General features: G+C 36.3%; 1 protein-coding gene across 1 annotated transcript in view; it reads right to left on the reverse strand.

The window, feature by feature from the left end:
- Nucleotides 1–1,511: 1,511 nt before the first annotated feature.
- LOC115438022 (vasoactive intestinal polypeptide receptor-like) overlaps nucleotides 1,512–20,400 on the reverse strand; it is a 48,942-nt gene continuing 30,053 nt past the window's right edge. The window contains exons 6-13 of the mRNA XM_030161460.1: nucleotides 14,295–14,424; nucleotides 9,314–9,467; nucleotides 8,564–8,624; nucleotides 8,158–8,224; nucleotides 4,569–4,660; nucleotides 4,346–4,475; nucleotides 3,790–3,831; nucleotides 1,512–2,286 (exon numbers count right to left, since the gene is read on the reverse strand). Of these exons, the coding sequence (XP_030017320.1) occupies nucleotides 2,095–2,286; nucleotides 3,790–3,831; nucleotides 4,346–4,475; nucleotides 4,569–4,660; nucleotides 8,158–8,224; nucleotides 8,564–8,624; nucleotides 9,314–9,467; nucleotides 14,295–14,424 (868 nt within the window). The 3' untranslated portion in view covers nucleotides 1,512–2,094. The remainder of the gene's footprint in view (nucleotides 2,287–3,789; nucleotides 3,832–4,345; nucleotides 4,476–4,568; nucleotides 4,661–8,157; nucleotides 8,225–8,563; nucleotides 8,625–9,313; nucleotides 9,468–14,294; nucleotides 14,425–20,400) is intronic.

Below are 20,400 nucleotides of genomic sequence, written 5' to 3' on the forward strand. Positions count from 1 at the left end.
GTGGCATCAATTGCCAAAAATGGAGGAAAATCTGGGGTGTAAGTTGGTTTGTTTGTCAGTGGTTTAATAACATTGACTGTTGGCTTTGGTGGAGGTCTGAGCTCTACCAGTACCGGTCCAGTTTCCAGCGTAAGAACAGATCTATCTCAGTTCTTTATATCCATGAAAACAGCTCGTACGCTTATTTCTATACAGGACTCAGATTGTATTTTCTACAAAAATCCTTTAGGAGTTAGGTATGTATGACTGGTCAAAAACATTTAGGATTTAGTCACTTTTATCTAGGAGTCATTCTGGTCTCATTCACTTCATTTGGACCCTCTGATGAGTGTTCTAATAAATGATCATCGCATTAATAATATTTTAAGGCTAGCTGGAGCGCCGCTAGCAATTGTGGGCCTCATGAAAGCTAAATGTTGTGGGCCCTTTATAAAATTCAGTATCTTGTTGATTTCTCAGAGTCGGGGGGTGTATGCATGTGGGGTAGGGGCAGCAGTTATATACATGGGGGTGTGGTCCATAATTAATGTAACTAACGCTGCTTTCAATGTCCGACTCCCAGCTTCCATGCCGCAATTATACCGCAGACATTTTCACAACCTCTAACCTGTATCCACTGAACCTCCTCCACTGCTCTATGGGCTCCCCCAAAAATGCTGGGCCCCATGAATTTGTCACATTTACCCCCATTTACGGCGCCCCAGAAGGCTAGTACAAACCTCCATCACCTGCTAATTCAGACATTCAGTGCTGTAGTTTCTGTATTTCCAGTTAATAACGCTGTTTTTTTGCTAACAATATCAGCTTAACGTCCTTTGACTTGTTGACATGTTTTCTTTGTTTCCAGTCAGAGTATGGAGTACTGTTTCTAATATCACCTTTGCTGAGGATCCAAATGAGTCTAAGCAATACTAAACATGTGAATGTAAAATCAAGCAGATCACCGACTGATTAATCCACAATCATTGCTGTGAAGGAACGTGTCATTACGTTGCGACATGGGAATCTAAACCAAACTAGCGACTCCAGAAAAGTTCAAGTCAAATTTTTAAGTCGACTCTTAATACATGGAACCAGGGGCGCTGCTACCAATTGTTGGCCCCATGAAAGGTAAACGTTGTGGACCCTTTCATAAAATTCAGTATCTTATCAATCTGTCAGAGTGTGGGAGGGTATTTATGTATGTATGTATGTATTTATATGTGGGGGTGTGGTCCATACATACTGTCACTTACGCTACCGTGAAAATGAAACTGAAACTTAACATGCTTTCAACGTCTGACTCCTGATTTCTGTGCCTCTTCTACAGTGGATCTTACATAAAATTTTCACAACTTCTAGCCTGTATCCGCTGGACCCCCTCCCCTGCTCTATGCCGACCCCCCACACACACACACACAAAAATGCCGGGCCCCATGAATTTGTCATGTTTACCCCGTCCTTATCAGCGCCCCAGCATGGAACACAGATTTTAAGACACAACAACCGTATTCCCACCTTAAAGTAACGTTTAAGAAATCATGTCTAAAGTTTTCCTCCGCCATCTTTACTTTAGTCTTAGCTGCAGTCCCAGTTTACATAGCGTTACTATGACAACCGGCTGAACTGAGGAACGCTGCAGCGCACTGAATCCAAAACCAAACCAAGTCGAGGAAAATTAGCAAAAGTTGTGCCATCAAGACACAAAGGATCTTGTGTCATTAAGTTACTATTAGCATCAACCCTTGCACTTTGCTTTGTCCAAATACGGTCACTTCTTGCACCAAAAACCTAAGAAAATGACTCAATTATAATCAAACACTCCGATATAAACTCCACGTTAGCAAAATGAACACGTGTGAAAGTTACATATTGCACCTTTAAACTTTAATTTTAACTGATATTTCATGTTTGTTGAATAAATTAAATGTCCCGAAGCCTGGCGCTCATCCTTCCAGGTAATAAATACAGCTACAAACATTAGCCTCGGTGCTAACGTGTCACTAACCTTCAGTAACAAATCTTCATGTTCATCTGGGTTTGAACAGTGCATGTGAGCCACAGACTGAGAACGTAATGATAAAAACCGAGGGGGGAGTTGGCTTCAGAGGGGTTTCAGATGGCGGAGAAGTGCTCCTGACACGCAGACGCCCGGCGTGTAGTAGGGCTGCATTTGGTCAACATGGTGATCTGTGTGCTGAAGTTGTTGCCGTTGCTGCCGATGGAGGGCTGCTGGTACTTCATGTCAGAGCCCAGGAAGCGCTGCAGCATCCATCTGCGCCACTTACGCTTAATCTCTGCCTGTACCTGCAGGAGAGGAGTGGATGTAGACAAACAGGATGAGACAGAGAGGATTAACCCCTTATCAGGTAAACGACTATTTCTGGTAATTTCCAGACAGTGACAGCAATAGTTACAGTGAGGACAGTGAGTCAACAATCTCAGGTCCAATGTGGTCTACAGGGTCTGTGAGGTCCACCTCTGCATGAACAGTGAGTGGACCTGCCTTTTTAGGTACCATGAAGTAATGGTACTAATGTAAGGAATGATGTTTAAAGGCATAATGTGGATGTGGACAGGGGTCTGGATCAGCACTTATGTTGGTCTAATGTTCTAAAAGTAATGTTCTAAAATACATGTACCTTTCACCTTCACCATATATTTTTCTTGCATTTTTTATATTTACTTCTTTTATTTTTTTTTTGCCAGTAAGAAACCAAATATGGTAACTTCAGTGACCTTGATTTTCTACATAACAATAAAAATGTATTTTAATTTATCACAAAAGTAACAAAGTCTCGTTATGTCCTCCAATAACACACTAAGGTTTCTTGTATTTTTTTATATTTACTTTTTGTATTATTTATTTATTTATTTATTTATTTTTTACGGGTAAGGAACCGAATATGGTATCTTAATTGACCTTGATTTTCTACATAACAATAAAAAATAAAATTTAATTTATAACAAAAGTAATAAAGTCCTCCTATAACACCCTAAGGTTGAAATGTTGAATTTCAGAGTATTTCTATGAGTGGGTTAAGATGGGAGGTGGACAGAAAATAAGATTTAAAAAAACAATAATGTAAGATTTTTTTGTATTTTTGATATTTATGTTGAATTTCATAAAATAAGACTTATAAAACAATAAAATAAGATTTTCTTGTATTTTTTATATTTATGTAGAGTTTCAGAAAATAAGATTCATAAAATAAGAAAATAAGATTTTCTTGCATTTTTATATTTACTTCTTGTATTTTTATTTTTTGCGACTTACGGGTAAGGAACCGAATATGGTAACTTCATTGACCTTGACTTTCTACATAACATTACTTAAAAAAAAAAAAAAAAAAATATATATATATATATATATATATATATATATATATATATATATATATATATGTATATATATATATATTATTGCTAAGAGTTAAGATTTTCTTGTATTTTTTATACTTATGTTGAATTTCAGAAAATAAAGATTCGTAAAATAATAAAATAAGATTTTCTTGTGTTCTTTATATTTACTTCTTGTATTTTATTTTATTTTATTTTTTGCAACTTACGGGGTAAGGAACTGAATATGGTAACTTCGTTGACCTTGATTTTCTACATAACAATAAAAAAATTATTTTAATTTATCTAAAAGGAACAGAGTCTTGTAATGTCCTCCAATAACACACTAAGGTTGAAATTTGGAATTTCAGGGTATTTCTGAGTGGGTTAAGATGGCAGGTGGACAGAAAATAAGATTTATTTGGATAAATAAAGGAATAGTAGAGCTGTTTTTTGTTCAATTATACTCACTTCTCCATTCAGAAAGCAGTACAAGACGGCAACAACAAAGCCCTGAAAAAGACCCAAAGAGGACCTCGATAAATTGCAGTTAAGAGTCATTTAAAAAAAAATAAATATCAGTGTGATAGTGCAGCTGGAGAAACACTCAAAATGCTTGCGTATGAATAATGGCGGTAAGATTATGACCAGCTTCAGGCACAGACAGGAGGTTCATCACTGAGACCTCTGGGAAATTTTCCCAAGAGATATCATTCTTGGCTAAAACGAATATAAATTAAGAATACTTTCCATTTCTAGGTTTCCATCATTGGGCTTGGCTCTCAGCGTTTACATTCAGTTTAATACTCAGTAAATCAGCGGCATCATTATTCAAGGCTGCAAAATTAAACATGTCACAAACAAATCATGGTCTGGCTTAATCTGATAAACTGTCTTCGTATTAAGAAGCTGTTTCACACTTGTCTCGTCTCAAATGCTACGTGGAGGAAAAGAAGTTCTAAACACATATAATCCCATAATTCATCAGATAATAGTGCTGATATTGAAAAGAAGTGAAACCTTTTACCTGAAATGACCCCAGAATAAGATCAAACACCATCCTCAACTGCGGGTTGATGTGGTCAGGGATAAAAGCAAAAATGATGTAGTTGATCCCAAACAGCGGTATCAACAGCAGGGTGGATTTGGCTAATCTCCTACAAAATGAAGTCAGAGACGTGATGTCAGTTGTCGTCACTGCGCAGGAGCTACAGCTGCCAACGACGCCATGTCCACAAGAACAAACTCACGAATACTGGTTGGACTCCTTCCGTCCGATGTCTGGGCAGTTCATCTTCTGTCGCAAAATCCGGATTATACAGATGAAGAGGAAAAAGTTCACCTGAGTAAACAAATAGTGATGGGCTCGCATTATTAAAACAGAAGAGACTGTATTTACCTCATTTCTTCACTTTTCTTGCTGAAAAACCAGCTGGTATTTCATTCAAGAAAGATCCTCTGGGACAGATCATACTGAATCTGTGTCAAAAGGTCTTAGACTTGTTGGCTGAAGAACAAAAATGCATCTTTTGTTTTTATTTCAGTGACTACAGTTCCAAAAGAGAAATCTGGAATCTCCTCAGGACCCAAACTTAAAAAATACACCATAAATTTCCATAAATCTGTACTTTTATTGACTCTTCCATAGTCAAAACAGTCTCTCATGGTGTCTTATTAATGTAGAGTTTTTGTCTTTTTGTATGTTTTACATCAGTTTAACCTTTTTACATCTTTCATCATGTTTTTTTTTCTCAACAACTTAATCCTGTTGCATCGAGATCATTTTATTTTTCATGTCTTTTGCATGTTTTTTTTTTTTTCTTTTACAACATATTTGTCTTATTTTTTACATCTGTCTTATGTCAATTATGCCCTGTTGCATCTTTTACATCACTTGATTAGATTAGATTAGATTAGATTAGATTAGACTTCACTGATCCTCTGGGTAGAACCCAGAGGAAATTGAGGTAATATTATATGTTATGAGGTAATATTGTCTTTTCATCTTGTTGCATCCTTTACATCATTTTATTATTGTGTGTATAGTGACTGACCTGTCACTGCTGGGTTTGGGTGGAGACCTCGTTTTGTTTTTTTTTTTTCTTTTTTTTTTTAACTTTATTTATAGAACTTTTCATTTAACAAGTATAACATTTATAATTTCAAGTAATGTTTTGATGATACAGAGATTGACACCAGACATGATAAACAAACAGAACCCAAGGGAAAAAAAAAAGGCACTACAAGTAAGACATGTATAAAGATAGTCAAGACAGTGCATTCTGATACCGTTAAAGAAAGAAAGAAAATAAATAAACAAAAGAGGTTAATAACAATATAAACATCTAAAATGTACTTAAAGTTCCAAAGACCTCGTTTTTGACATGCTTCAAGGCAATTAATGTCCTGACAGAATCCTTTGGTGAGCTGCCCAGTCTTATTAAACATTCTTTGATGGTCACATCAACGTCTCATGAAGATTACACTACAACATGATAACTGAATGATGCTGACTTCTAACGGATAGTGGTAAAAACCATATGATCTCCCCGTCCCTTCCCAGTGACCTAGTTACCTTCCCCCTAAATAGATTTCCTTTAACCCTCCCCTAACTCAAACCAGAAATCCACAATTAACAAACAAACAAACATAAAGAATGGCTCCTACAGTGTTTTTACATAATTTTTTTGTTTTATACATATTTTTCACAACTGAGGCCTCTTCTCTGCATTTAATAATGTTAGATTCAACATTTAAAAATTCGGACAACATTTTATATTAATTTTAAATAGGGACATGAATTCACAAATCATCTTATTACTACATATTTACCTCTAAATTAAAAAAAAGCTCATTTTTGGGCCTCACCCTGAGTCCTGAGTTCTATAGTATTATACTACGACTACTACAATTACTACTATTATAATACTACAAACATGGTGATGGGTCACGATACTTAAGTGAAAACTGCTCCAACAAATTATTTTCTGTTCAATTATCTGTACTTTACTTGAATATCCTATCCTATCCTATCCTATCCTATCCTTTTTTTTTTTTTTTTAACTTTTACTCCACTACAAACAGTAATGGATTCAAGAGTTTACAGTTTTTAAATTACTGTTTGCATCATCTCCAATTTTCATGGGACATTAACATGTGGGAAAGACGACTCCTGGAGCAGGGGTGGGCTTCTCCGGTTCTCGAGGGCCAGTATCCTTCATGTTTTAGATGTTTCCCTCTTCCAGCGCACCTGGTTCAATGAATGATCAGCTCTTCGTCAAGCTCTGCAGAAGCCTGATAATGATGTAATGGCTTCCAGGTGTGAGGGAAAAGGGAAAAATCTAAAACATGCAGGATACTGGCCCTCGAGGACTGTAGTTGCCCACCCCTGTACTAGAGCAATGCATTTGACACATGACAGATGCAAATATAGATTATTTAATGAGATGTCAGAGACTGGGAGATCTAATATATTAGATGCATGATGTGAGGTTTAGGAGCTTTGTGCAGAAACACCTGGTAGAAATGTACTTTTTTTCTTACTTTTAGAAAAGTTGTATTTTTATTTGAGTAAAGAAGTTTATTTGGTACATCTACTGTTGTCAAAGTAAATGTACTGATGTACAGTACATGAGCAACTCAATATTATAACATAGTAAAGCTGATCAACACCACCGTCACTGACCTGAACTTTTTCCAAATTCTCACTGTCCAAGTAAAGACACGGTTTCATTTCTTTTCTAAGATTCTCTAAGACTGTAATTTTATTTTAAATGTACAGGGTGGGGAAGCAAAATTTACAATGAACATTTAGTTGTTTTTTCTCAGCAGGCACTACGTCAATTGTTTTGAAACCAAACATATATTGATGTCATAATCATACCTAACACTATTATCCATACCTTTTCACAAACTTTTGCCCATATGAGTAATCAGGAAAGCAAACGTCAAAGAGTGTGTGATTTGCTGAATGCACTTGTCACACCAAAGGAGATTTCAAAAATAGTTGGAGTGTCCATAAAGACTGTTTGTAATGGAAAGAAGAGAATGACTATGAGCAAAACTATTACGAGACAGTCTGGAAGATACTATTAAAGAAGAATGGGAGAAGTTGTCACCCGAATATTTGAGGAACACTTGCACAAGTTTCAGGAAGCGTGTGAAGGCAGTTATTGAGAAAGAAGGAGGACACATAGAATAAAACAATTTCTATTATGTCAATTTTCTTGTGGCAAATCAATTCTCATGACTTTCAATAAACTAACTGGTCATACACTGTCTTTCAATCCCTGCCTCAAAATATTGTAAATTTTGCTTCTCCACCCTGTATGCATTCCTGTCTTTGGTCTTAATTTCTGTCTTTTGTGTCGTGTTAGAAATTGAGCAGTTGTTGTAACTTTATTTGGGGAAGATAAAGTTCAAGTAATTTATGTTTGCATTTACTGTAATTTCATGATGCATATGCAGTTGCAGTTAATTTATTGCTAAAAGAGTAAAAGATACATTTCATTTGGATTTATGTTAAAAGTGGAGTTAAAATAAGCAATAGCGAATGCTAAGAAGATAACTACGTTTCCCATGAGGCTTAGCATTACCCATGAAGCTTAGGAATTTTCACGGTAGTAAGTTGATGTATGCCACGAGTTGTGAAAGTTGTGTTTTAAGTTGCCGCAGCAAAAAGGAATGCGTCTTTTTAAACCCAGAGTCTTTCTTTGTTATTTTTGGATGTAATTTGGATAATTACAACAGCCGTAAAGTTGACTTGGAAAGACTTATTCTGAGTGTAAAATACCCTCCTCATCCTCATTACCATATGCATCCTGAGGCTCTGAGACTTACAAGTATGGTGACTAAAATAGGTGTTTTGATGATCCACCATCGGCTGTCGTCAATTATTTCCCAGCACCTGCCAGAAGAGATAAGAGACTCAGAACAAACATCGCCTCTCAGAATTAACGGTGGATTACAACAATCTCCTATGGAACTTTTAATCACAGATACATTATTCCAGATGATAACAAACTGGCAGAGAAACAGCCACTTCTCTTTTCACCCTCTGCGAATTAATAATTCAGCACAGACCTCCACTGAGATCAGCCATAAATCATCCTGCCAAGTCCACATGTTCTTTCTAAGAGTGTGTGTGAAGCCCCAAAACTGACCTGTATTGGATCTAAATTGTTTCTTCTAGTAAAGATAATCATGTCACTTTAATCAGTGAGATTAAGTAAAATGAATGGCTCACCCAGGATCATTCAAATAAGCCTTCGTAATCACCCACGCTGAGATAAAGATTGTTGGAGCCCCTGCAAACAAGAAACATAAACAGAAATCCTTGTAAGTTTGTTTCAACATTGGAAATAAAACAGTTATGTCCACTGTGTTTAAACACCACACTGACTCAGCATGATCAAATGTGTACACTGGTAATCTATTAGAGGACTTTACAGCCAGGAAAAACCTGAAGTCAAATTAGATTTTGGCTACGCTTATCATTTTAGCATGCATCATATGTGCTCTGTGCTAATATTGGCTCATCAGTTGTATCTGCTCTAAAGTCACGGGCTTGTTTCCATTTTCCTGTCGCAGAAGCAACAACATTTCAGGTCTATTTATAGTGAGGCTTTATTAATGTAAAAAAAAAAAAAGGGAATTTGAGGAATGGGCCAAATTAGAAAAGAACCTGCGGTAGTGAATGACAGACAGAAAATGAAGGAACAACAAATCGCCACCTGCTGTTTCTCATTTAAATCTGGCAGAAAGACTAATTCAGATGCAGAAGATGCAGCGTTTTTCTGTTGCATCTGCATATATCCAACATCACTTGTACATTCATTTACATAAATTCATGTCATGTTATATTGTAGATGCTGCAGAAGAGATCGAATAGATTCAATGTATTTCGTGTTGTCTGAGTGTCACTTAAGACAAATGGAAAATTCTGTTAAACAGCTATCTGTATTCCTCAACATATGGCTCTGAAGCCTAAACGCACCCCAGCCAATCAGGATGTACCACCAGAAGTACTTCCTCTCGGAGAAGAAGGAGACGGCAAGGAGAGCGTGGAGGTAGAGGCCCTCCACCAGCAGCCAGAAGTAACTCGCCATGACGCCGTAGTGGAAGAAGACCACCACCGCCTTACAGCCCACCTACAGGAGAACGATGAAGGGGGGGTTAGAGCAGGCACCCTTTACATGGGAGAAAACTTCAAAAGACTCAATACAGTCACAACATCAAAGCATATGCATGACGCCATTTGTACTTAAAGATGTCATTGAACCAATGTAAACACTTCAGAGCTGTTTAACTGTGACGGAAAACACATCAGAGCTGAAATCACAATACAATTAGGGTCATTTTATTCAATTTGCATTTAGACAGCACCACCATTAGTCACTGAAGCAGTAGCTGTACTTAAGACTGGTATAGTCCTTAGAAACAATATCAGTCTAAAGCTGAAATGCAGTGCATAAAACTGCCATAAATTATTTACTTGTCTTTTTCCATTTATTTTGTGTTATTTATATAGTATCAGTATGAGTACGAGTATTTTTATATTCTTTATCATATTTGTTATATACCGTAAGTCCCCAAAAAATTACAATTGGACTTTCTGCAATGATAACTTTAAAAATAGTGATTCAATCAAAGTGCAATTTCAGGGCATGAAACTATAACTTATTACCTACATCTTGCAGAAAACCCCATTGGATTTGCTTCAGTGGTCACAGAGAATGAATGAATGAATAAATGTTTTTATTATTGTGTCTTGCATAAAAAAAACATGCCTAGCCCTTACATGGGCTTATAAGACACCAAAAATATAAACCAAAAATCAAATACCAAATAATAGGCACAATAGATATGAACAAAACAAAGTATTGACCTATTTAAGCAAACACATCCGCCGCTTTTTCCAGGCTTTACAAAAAAATAATAGTAATTTAAATACATTTGAACAAAACAACCATTTCATCTTGTCATCATCAGTAATCCAGAACATATCAGCATTTAGGATAAACATGTCATCAAACAAAGAGGCTCTCAGCTCATCATAAAGAGGACAATACAAAAGAAAATGTGATTCATTTTCCATTTCCCCCAAATCACACAGAGAAATGGGGATCTTTGTAAAGCATGTCAGAAGTCCCTTCCCTCCAAGTTTTGTAAGGAGACGCGTTGTCCATTGTGTTCTCGCACAAAAATATCTCTCTTGAAAACGTCACTGCTTGTTTCTTTTCATTATCAACTAACAAAATGAATAATGAATTACATCAAAAAGGAAGCAGATTTCTGAGTTTTGCAAACGTTGGTAAGGTACTTGAGAGATCAATAAATCTTTCAAAAACAACAAAACCTCACACCACAGTACACACTATTGATATAATGTTATGCACAGAATTTGAATTCATTTGTTCGTTCCCTGTCAGTTGTGAGCAAAATATTTTCATTCGTATGGATACCAAGAGCATCCAGGTGCCAAACTGGGAAGAAATGAACCCATGACATGTTTTACAAAGATCCACATTTCTCTGTGACCACTGAACCAAATTAAATGGCGTTTTCTGCAAGATGAAGGTAATAAGTTATAGTTTCATACCCTGAAATAGCATTTAGATTGTTTAATTATTTTGAAAGTTATCAATGCGGAAAGTCTGATTGTAATTTTTTTGGGAACATATGGTATATCGTATAATATATTATACCTGCACACTCTGTTGTAAATATGTATATAGTCATTACAGTTTTACTATTAACAATATTTTATATTGTTTGTCTTTTGCACTTCATACATGCACATTTTTTTCTGCACTTTATTCTGTTGCTGCCTTGACCATTGAATTTCCTCATTGTGGAATCATTAAAGTCTAATCTAATCTAATCTAATCTAATCTAATCTATTAACCATTGAGATAAATAATCTATTTTCCAAGTGTGACCTAACCAATAGAGCTGTATAGACATAGTACACAACCTCTATATATTATAAATAAATAAATACATACATACATACATACATACATGCATGCATACATACATACAGTATCTGGTTATAGAGGATTTTTTTTAAATTCAAGATTAACAAAAGACAAGTTCAACTTTGACTTTAGTGCAAATTGAGAAGCGTATTGTTTCCTCAATCCTTAAAATAGACTTAAATTCCCCCAAAGTAAAAAGTTATGACAATATGAGTATGATACTGAACTCTGTGTAACTTAATTATTGGTAACCTTATTTTCTTTCTTCTGTACCCTATTATTCTTCAGTCTATGGTTATTTCTTTCCATTCTATATGCACTCACACATATAGCAGGACTGATAATGAATACCCATGAACCTTGAGCGCTGATGAGTCTAACAACAGTTACAGCAGAAGAATAAAACACATGTGAACACTGTGAAAAAATATAAAAATAAATGCACAAAGCCTGTAAGTGAATTTTGAAAGAAATGACATAATGAAAGGCACCAACAGAAGTTGAAGGATGCACAATGACAAAGACATCATTATCAGAGAGCCACTGAAAACATTTTTATCAGAGAAGATATGGGAGACGTTTGGATGTTGGCAGGTACGTTTCCTCTATATCAGCTTAAATAATATTCCTATCAGGGTAATACTCTGTAGTCCTGATGATCGGACCATTTAAAACAGAGCGGAGCTGTAAATAGTTCTGTAAAATAGGCTCAGACCCCTAGATTCCCTTTTGAGAAGAGTATGACCACTGATGAAGATATCCTTTAAAAAGTCAGATCACGGAAATCGACTTAGGTCCCACAGATTAAGCTCCGCTGACAGTAATGTGACGAACCCGCTGAAATAAATATTAATGACTCACTGTTAAGAAAACACTCCATTTATCAAAAGTAGCAGCGAAGATATTAATGTGATACAATGACAGGAAAGTCCACAGGGGTTAGCTTTAAAAGCGGTAAATATACTATGAGTGGTTCAGTAGGTGTAAGATCACAGATAGGTGGAGAAATACTAAATAGGTGTTTAAAGAAGAATGAAGAAACTATAAAGTAAGATGCAAAAGAAAGGCTACAGTAGGGATTTTCACATTAGGTCTATAACAGTTAGAGCTGTAAAGGGAAAACCTACTGCTCTGGAAAAAACTGAGAGACCACTGCAATTTCCTCTGAAATCAGCATGTCTGCATGATGGGGCGCCGCTACCAAATGTGGGCCCCATGAAAGGTAACTTCATAAAATTCAGTATCTTGTCGATCTGTCGGAACAGGGGGTGGGGGGTATATATGTGGGGGTGCGATCCATGACTAATGTAACTTACACTGGTGTGAAACGAAAGTGATACTTTGCATGCTTTTAACAGCCGACTCCCAACTTCTATGCCTCTATTACACAGTGGATCTTACATCAGATTTTCACAACTTTTAACCCAGTGTTTTTCAACCTTGGGGTCACAACCCCACATGGGGTCGCCTGGAATTCAAATGGGGTCACCTGAAATTTTTAGTAATTGATTAAAAAAAATTACTAATAAAAAATATTTAATGATTCAATATGCATTTCATTATAATTAAAACACCACACATTTTTCCTACTAAAAATCAAGTTCAAATAAAATGCAGGATATAATGTCTGAGAGAGCATATCTTGATTGACCCGATCCTGTGACTGTGTGCGTTACTACGCTTCAACCTGCCTGGATACAGTCACAGTCAGAAAACCAGACCGAACAGAGAATGGAAAGATTTCTTCGCCTGCCTGGCCCCGCTAAGACATCTCAAAGAGAAAAATGTCTCCATTTTGAATGTGAACCCACATGTCAGGAATAGAAAAACCACTAGGATTGACACATTTAACACAGTGTCTTCATTTATAGCGGTCTATAAGACCAATTCAAGCCATGTTCTTCCAGATCAAATGCACTGACACCTAGGTAGGTTCTCCTGCCCCAATGTTGGTCCTATTTCTGGCTCCAATATTTTATTAAAAATTCATTAATTTTGGGATGGCTCAGAGCAAGAGTATAATTTTTTTTTTTTGCATTTATCTGAAGTCATCATTAGGTACATCCTGGGGGGAAATGCATCTAAATTTCTCTTTATCATCAGGTCTAAAAAAGCTGGCAAAGTGCCAGGTACCAAAATAAACCCAGTTTCACAGAAGCATTCAGATATTAAAGTTTCCACAAATGGCATCTTGTAATGATTTTCCCTCTGTCTTTTTCCTTCTCCAAAGCCTGAATGGTTCTTTAATGATGTGTAAACTGATCTAAAAGGATTTCCCCTTGCATTTGCTTGTTTTCTATATTTATTTAGAAAGGGTTAGCAGCTGTGTTTGGACCAGGTCAATCTGTTTTCCCTGCAGAGGAAATGTATCTAAACTTAGCCATCAACAATCAGCTCTCATGGACAGTAAATCAGGTGATTTACGGTCTGTTGACTTAATCATCTCAGGTAATAAAACAGTGGATTCATCTGGAACAAGATCTAAATAAACACCTCTGACGTCTATGACTTGAATGATCAAATAAAATAGAATTATAGTAATAATACCATATCCAGCAGCTTATCAAACTCCTTATCGTAACTTGCACTTAAGTTGTTTCGTATTGTTTCTGTGATTATGTTGTCGATCAAAACTACTTATCAAAACTCTTCATGTGACTTATTGACAGAGCTCTCAGTAGTTCAGACTAAATGTTCAGCAAACAGGAACTCTCACAACATCCTGCTGGAGAGATGAATGGGGAAATGTCGTCCTGGGAGTGGAAGGGACTGGGCAAACACTGCTACACCCAGAAGCACTTGAATGCTCAGACGGTAAGTAAACTCAAAGACAAAGCATTAAAATCAACGAAGACTGAGTGCATGACTAAAACAGTTTCCTTCTGCTCATACATCACATGACAAGCTAACCTGATCTCTGACGAAGGCTCTTTTGATTCTACACAAAAAAATCAACAATAAAATGCACATGTTGGTGAAGGAGAATTGCAGACTCACGGTTGACTGGCAGTTTTCTGTCTCCCCGACATCATAGAGGACAACGTCCTTGATGAAAACGGCGACGGCCTTCAGTATGAAAGACACAAATAGATGCATGTGGATGTAGTTTCGGGTGCAGTGCAGCTTCCTGTAGAAGATTAAGAGAAAAACTGTAAGATAATTTAACATTAAAATATGACTAAAAAAAACAGCATTCAGAATGCATCTAATGAATTTCCTCTGATTAAAGATCTCAAATGAGCTGTTTGTGTGACCTATCCTGAAAATCATCTGATTAAGTATGTGTTTATGGCAGCCAAGCACACAATCCGGACAAATATTCAACAGAAACTCAAACGACCTTTTACAGGAGAAACATGTACGGAAATGATGTGGATTTGGGCGGACACCAGTAGTCATTACATGCACTTTCTGCACATGGGCGAAGTCAAGGGACGGTTAACATCTGGTCAAAAAATGAAATTACAATAATCTACACCAAACTTATATTTTTGGGTCGGTAATTATTTATATTTTTAGGAAAATATATTTTGAATGAGAAAAAAATTTGTGAAAAAAAATTGAGTAGTTTTATGAGTGTGAATGTTTGGAAAGTCACAATTTTTTCAGCTGTCATTCTGGGTTCATTTTATAAAGTCTCATAAATAAACTAAATTTATTCCCAATACACTGATATTTGACTATTATATTATTTATATCATATTCTGAATACAATTAATAAATGCATATATCTATGCAAAATACATTTGAATGTAATGTCCCCTGTAAGTCACTTTGGAAAAAAGCATCTGCCAAATGCACAAATGTAAATGTAAATAATGTTATTATTTGTATGTTGTAAATATTGTAAAAAAAAAAAAAAAAAAAAAAAAAGTATATGTATACAAAAAGTATATGATATTGATAATTGAAATAAAAAATGTTTAATTTACTTTTGTTGTCCATCCGTGACATTTTTGGCTTTGTCCATATGTGACGCTGACATTTTTCAAAACTCTTGATATTTAGGTATGATAAAATATTTTTTTCCTCAAACCAATTAGGTTGTAAAATAGAAGACTTAAGGTATACACTGAATACATTTTAGGATGAAAAAGTCATAGGAACTTCACTTTTGAGAACTTTGCAATTCAAGCAAAAAATAGACATTAATTTTTTGTCCATCTGTGACACAGTAGTTTTTGATATTTTCCATTTAAAAATATTTGAAACTAAATTTTGCTCTTTGAGTATGTTTAAGATGGCATTTAGACCTTTCCAATTATTTGTCTTAAACTTGTCTGGTTCAAAAGTTATGAATCAAAAAGTCATGGGCTGTCCATCCGTGCCGCCCTTGACCCCACCCACATGCTGTTGCCTTGTAATGTGCTGCCATATTGTTTTTATCTAAATGTCAGGCCACATAAAACACCAAAGACCATCTACATGTATTTTCAGTAAAAGGCAGAAAAAAATGACAAAAACTTAAAAAAAAAAAAAAAAAAATTGCTCACAACAGAAGTAAACAAGAGCACATCACATGTTCCAGAAAGGCCACTAATGTAAATTCTCTCCTCTGGGTGTTTTCAAGCAAATGCCTTCCCAGTGAGCTTGTTATTGGGGTGAAATGTAGAAACCCATCAGGCAAACTATCCCTGCACAACGGGTGTGATGACACACAGCATCAACCAGCTGCTTGAACACCGAGTCTGCTGCCGAACATAAACAGCATATGTTCCTCACATCCTGTGTCTCTGCTTGACAGTCCAAACCACTGGCATTTCATAACACAAGGGAGTAAACACATCCCTCATTATTTGGCTTCTATTACAAAAAAGGTTCAAACTCATCCGACTGAGCACAGAACAGTGTTTGTTACGAGTCGGTTACACTATCCTACTGATCAGTGTTCTGTCCTGCCGTCATGCACACAAACGGATAAAGACTCCGTTTTCCCGAATGCACCCCAGGATTGAACGCCACACACAAACATGCTGTCAACAACAAAAGCAGCCCTTCTAAGTACTTTCACTTTATGGCTGCTGGTAGATAACCGCTTTGTTTGAGAAATGTTGCAAGAGCAGATAGCGTCAAATTTGGACAACTTGCATCACAAAGTCAGCCCAGAGTCACATTAGGGTGAGAAAAACACTTTAAAACCTCTATAAAATGCAGGAAACAAGGTGCAAAATGACACGTCGGCTGGGTTTTATCACTGTAAAAGATGGAAAAGGGTGTCTGATTGTCTTTATGGAGGAACATTTAAACCCACATGATATCAAATCCGATGTTTAAGTGTTTTTATATGACATGTCTTGAATCTACCGATCACCTTTACACCAGTGTCTGACCCAAAAGTGTTTTGTAGATCTAGTCAGTTTATCATTACCTGGAAAACATCTCATGACTCATCCTGGACTTTACCTTACATTTACTAATTCTACATCATATTAAACACGTTCTCAAATGTTAATGTTTTCTGCAGAGGATTTATGAGCAGCTGGGTGGTTATGGGTCATTGCTCCACAGGTGGACTGATCAGTCAGTCCAGATGGGGCTTTGACAATGTTTTATTTACAAAGATAAGGCATCATAGGTTTCACATTTTACTTATTTTCTCCTACATTTACGTGATTAGAAGCTTTGAGAGCATACAGTCGCAGAAAAAATTATTAGACCACCCCTTGTTTTCTTCAGTTTCTTGTTCATTTTAATGCCTGGTACAACTAAAGGTATATTTGTTTGGACAAATATAAAGATAACAAGAAAAATAGCTCATAGGAGTTTAATTTAAGAGCTCATTTTCCATGGTTTTCTTGATAATAACTAAAATCACTTCAGTTCTTACATCAATATCTACGGCATTGAACTGACAAAAACAGTGCTTTTAGACATTCCATGTTTTCTTTTCTGTCTGTTTTACTCACACGATACACACAGGAGTTAGTACTTGATTGCATAACCATTGCTTTTGATGACTTTTGATGGTCTAATAATTTTTTTCCACAACTGTATGTATGTGAATTTGTATGAACTCAAGCTTTGCATCAAATCAAGGCTGTGCATGACATTTAATATCTGATTTAATGCATTAAATGAAAGAGTACCATTATGAAAGGAGATTTTCAGTATTTTAGCATTTTTTTCAATGAGATTCACCACATTTATAATAGATGCATGAGCATGGCTTGTATTTTATGGACTGTAATGGTGACTGTGATTTTGTTGATTAATCTGTTGATTATTTTTTGATGTTTTTTTTTTTTTTTTCCCGTTGTTTTAGTTGTTAAATCATCACAAAATTATGAAAAAATGACAATACGGCACAATATGAGGTGCTCAAATGTGTGGTCGTTCTGTATCCCACAGATTTTTCCAGCCATTTTCCATGGTTTTCTTGATAATAACCAAAATCACTTCAGTTCTTACATAAATAGCTATGGCATTGTACTGACAAAAACAGTTTTTAGGCATTCCATGTTTTCTTTTCTGTCTGTTTAGTCGCATGATACACAAAGGAGTTAGTACTTGATTGCATTATCATTGTTTTTGATGACTTTTGTTGGACTAATAATTTTTTCCATGATTGTATATGAATATATATTTTTATTGTTAACGTATTTATCTTTTACCTTCTTAAGTTGAGATTTGTGTTCATTACTGAGACAGAGACAGTCTCAAATTAAGTGAATTTTCTTCTGACCTATTAATTTGAGAAAAGTAATTTTAACTCATAAAAACCCAAACATCCACCAACGACCAAAAGCATCTGCTGATCTAAACTGTTTAATACCTGCTGATCCAGTAATCCTATCAATCCATGTAAATAATTGGTGTAAAATGCAGTTATTCATCTTTTCATGGTCATCAGATATGACCCATTTGGACGTTCAGAGGTTCTGTAGTGAACAGGGAAACACAGCCATTTTCTACAACATTGAATAACCAGTAAAACGCATGGAGTTGGATCGATGACAGTGAAAGGAGACAGTTGTTTTTCTGTTATATTAACGGTATCTTTGCTGAAAAAGTCCCTTTTTCTTCGGTTTTCTCTGTTTCCTTTGAATCTACTCTGAGCTTTAATGAATATCTACAAGATATAGGAAAATACATAATTTACACTGGAACACAATGCAACATACAGTGGATAATATTTTAATAAATGGTGATAAATCACTTATGAAAGGTTAAATATAGAGAAAAATTCATTTGGGAACTGACATGAAAGTAACACTGGGTCTTTATGGGTTGATATCAGGATGTTCAGAAGATCTGTGGTTTGTGGATGATGGGTCCATTATGTACTTGGATGACCTTGGGATGAAAGAATCTGTTGAATTAAGTAAACTAGAAGCACTCGGAGAGCGCAGACCACCGCCAAGGCTGATCAGTGCCCCCCCCCCCGTGGGCCCCCCCACCCCCAATCACCACCAAAATTTAATCATTTCTTTCTTATCCCACTTCCAACAAACCCTGAAAATTTCATCCAAATCTGTCCATAACTTTTTGAGTTATGCTGCACACTAACGGACAGACAAACAAACAAACAAACAGACAAACTAGAAGCACTCGGAGAGCGCAGACCTCCGCCAAGGCTGATCAGGGCCCCCCCCCCCCCCCCGTGGGCCCCCCAATCACCACCAAAATTTAATCATTTCTTCCTCATCCCACTTCCAACAAACCCTGAAAATTTCATCCAAATCTGTCCATAACTTTTTGAGTTATGTTGCACACTAACGGACAGACAAACAAACAAACAAACAAACAAACAAACAGACAAACAAACAAACACTGGCAAAAACATAACCTCCTTGGCTGAGGTAACAAACAAACAAACCCTGGCAAAAACAAAACCTCCTTGGCGGAGGTAATCACAAATTACTTCTCCCACTGACATGACTGGGCATGGATCCGCTGCTAGTCTGAGACAGTGGAGATACCATGTGACACTGAAACATCTGTGTCTTTTGGGTCTTTGGCAGTGGGAGGAACAAGATGCTGCTAAGAAGAAGGATGTGTATTTGTGTCATGTATAAAGAGAACTGGAGCTTGTGCTGCTGCTGCTCTGAACTGTTGCAGCTCATTGCAACAGTTCATTGTCAAGTTGAGTGCAGACACAGTAACAGAGCCTTTGCAAAATAGTGTTCAGAGTGAAATTTTGGAATTAAAATGATTCAATCCCTACATAAATCCTCACAAATTCCACATGAAAGTGCCTGAAGTGGTCCTCTTTATTCCACCAGAGCACATCATGAATCTTCTATCGTCACCTACTGGGTTCTAAACTGTCTGAAGCCAGTAGTTTGTGATATAACTGTTACTATGATGACGCTTTTGGAGTTAGAGGTGACCGTATTTGGACAAAAGGGGTGGAATTACTGAAGCTAATCATTATCTTAAAGACTACTAAAAATTTAGCAATCATTTTAGGAGTTAGCAGTTAGTGTATAAGTGAATAATCCCAACTACAGCTGTCATTCAGGAAGTTTCTTGGAAGACGTGTAGTACTGTGCAAAAGTTTTAGGGCATCTTTATCGTTGTTGATTCTGCAGGGTTGAAATGAGCATATATATATATTTACTTCTCATTCTCTGCTTTTGACATACAACACAAAATACAGGAAATACGTGCATAAACCTTAAAGGGGTCATATTTTGCTAAACCTACTTTTATTAGTCTTTGGTACATTTATTTGTGTATTTAAACCCTAATAGTTCCAAAATTTGAACCCTCCAGGTGCTGCAAAGCTATCTCTATATTCATTCTGGCAAAAATCGAGTGGATTTCTACAACCTGTTTCAATTCCTACTTAAATAGTTACATTTTATAACTAGTTATGTCACCACATTTGCACATATAATGTCAAGGCTTCCAACGAACATTTCTCTGAGTACGACATAATTGTTTAACAGCAGCAGTGGTTGTAGTAAAAACTCAAAATATGTCCAAACGTCGAGCCAATTGCCTAAAATGTTCAGTTGTTGGTTGTATTAACGAACTCAAGTGGCTGAACGGGACAGAGCGCACAGTCAACAACCTGGAGGGGGTGGGGTCATTTGCATTTAAAGGGCCAGCGTTCAAAACGACCTTTTTCGTCCCATTACTCAAAAATAGGGTTTAAGAT

The sequence above is a fragment of the Sphaeramia orbicularis genome, chromosome 17 (assembly GCF_902148855.1).
Source record: "Sphaeramia orbicularis chromosome 17, fSphaOr1.1, whole genome shotgun sequence".
Lineage (NCBI taxonomy): Eukaryota > Metazoa > Chordata > Actinopteri > Kurtiformes > Apogonidae > Sphaeramia > Sphaeramia orbicularis.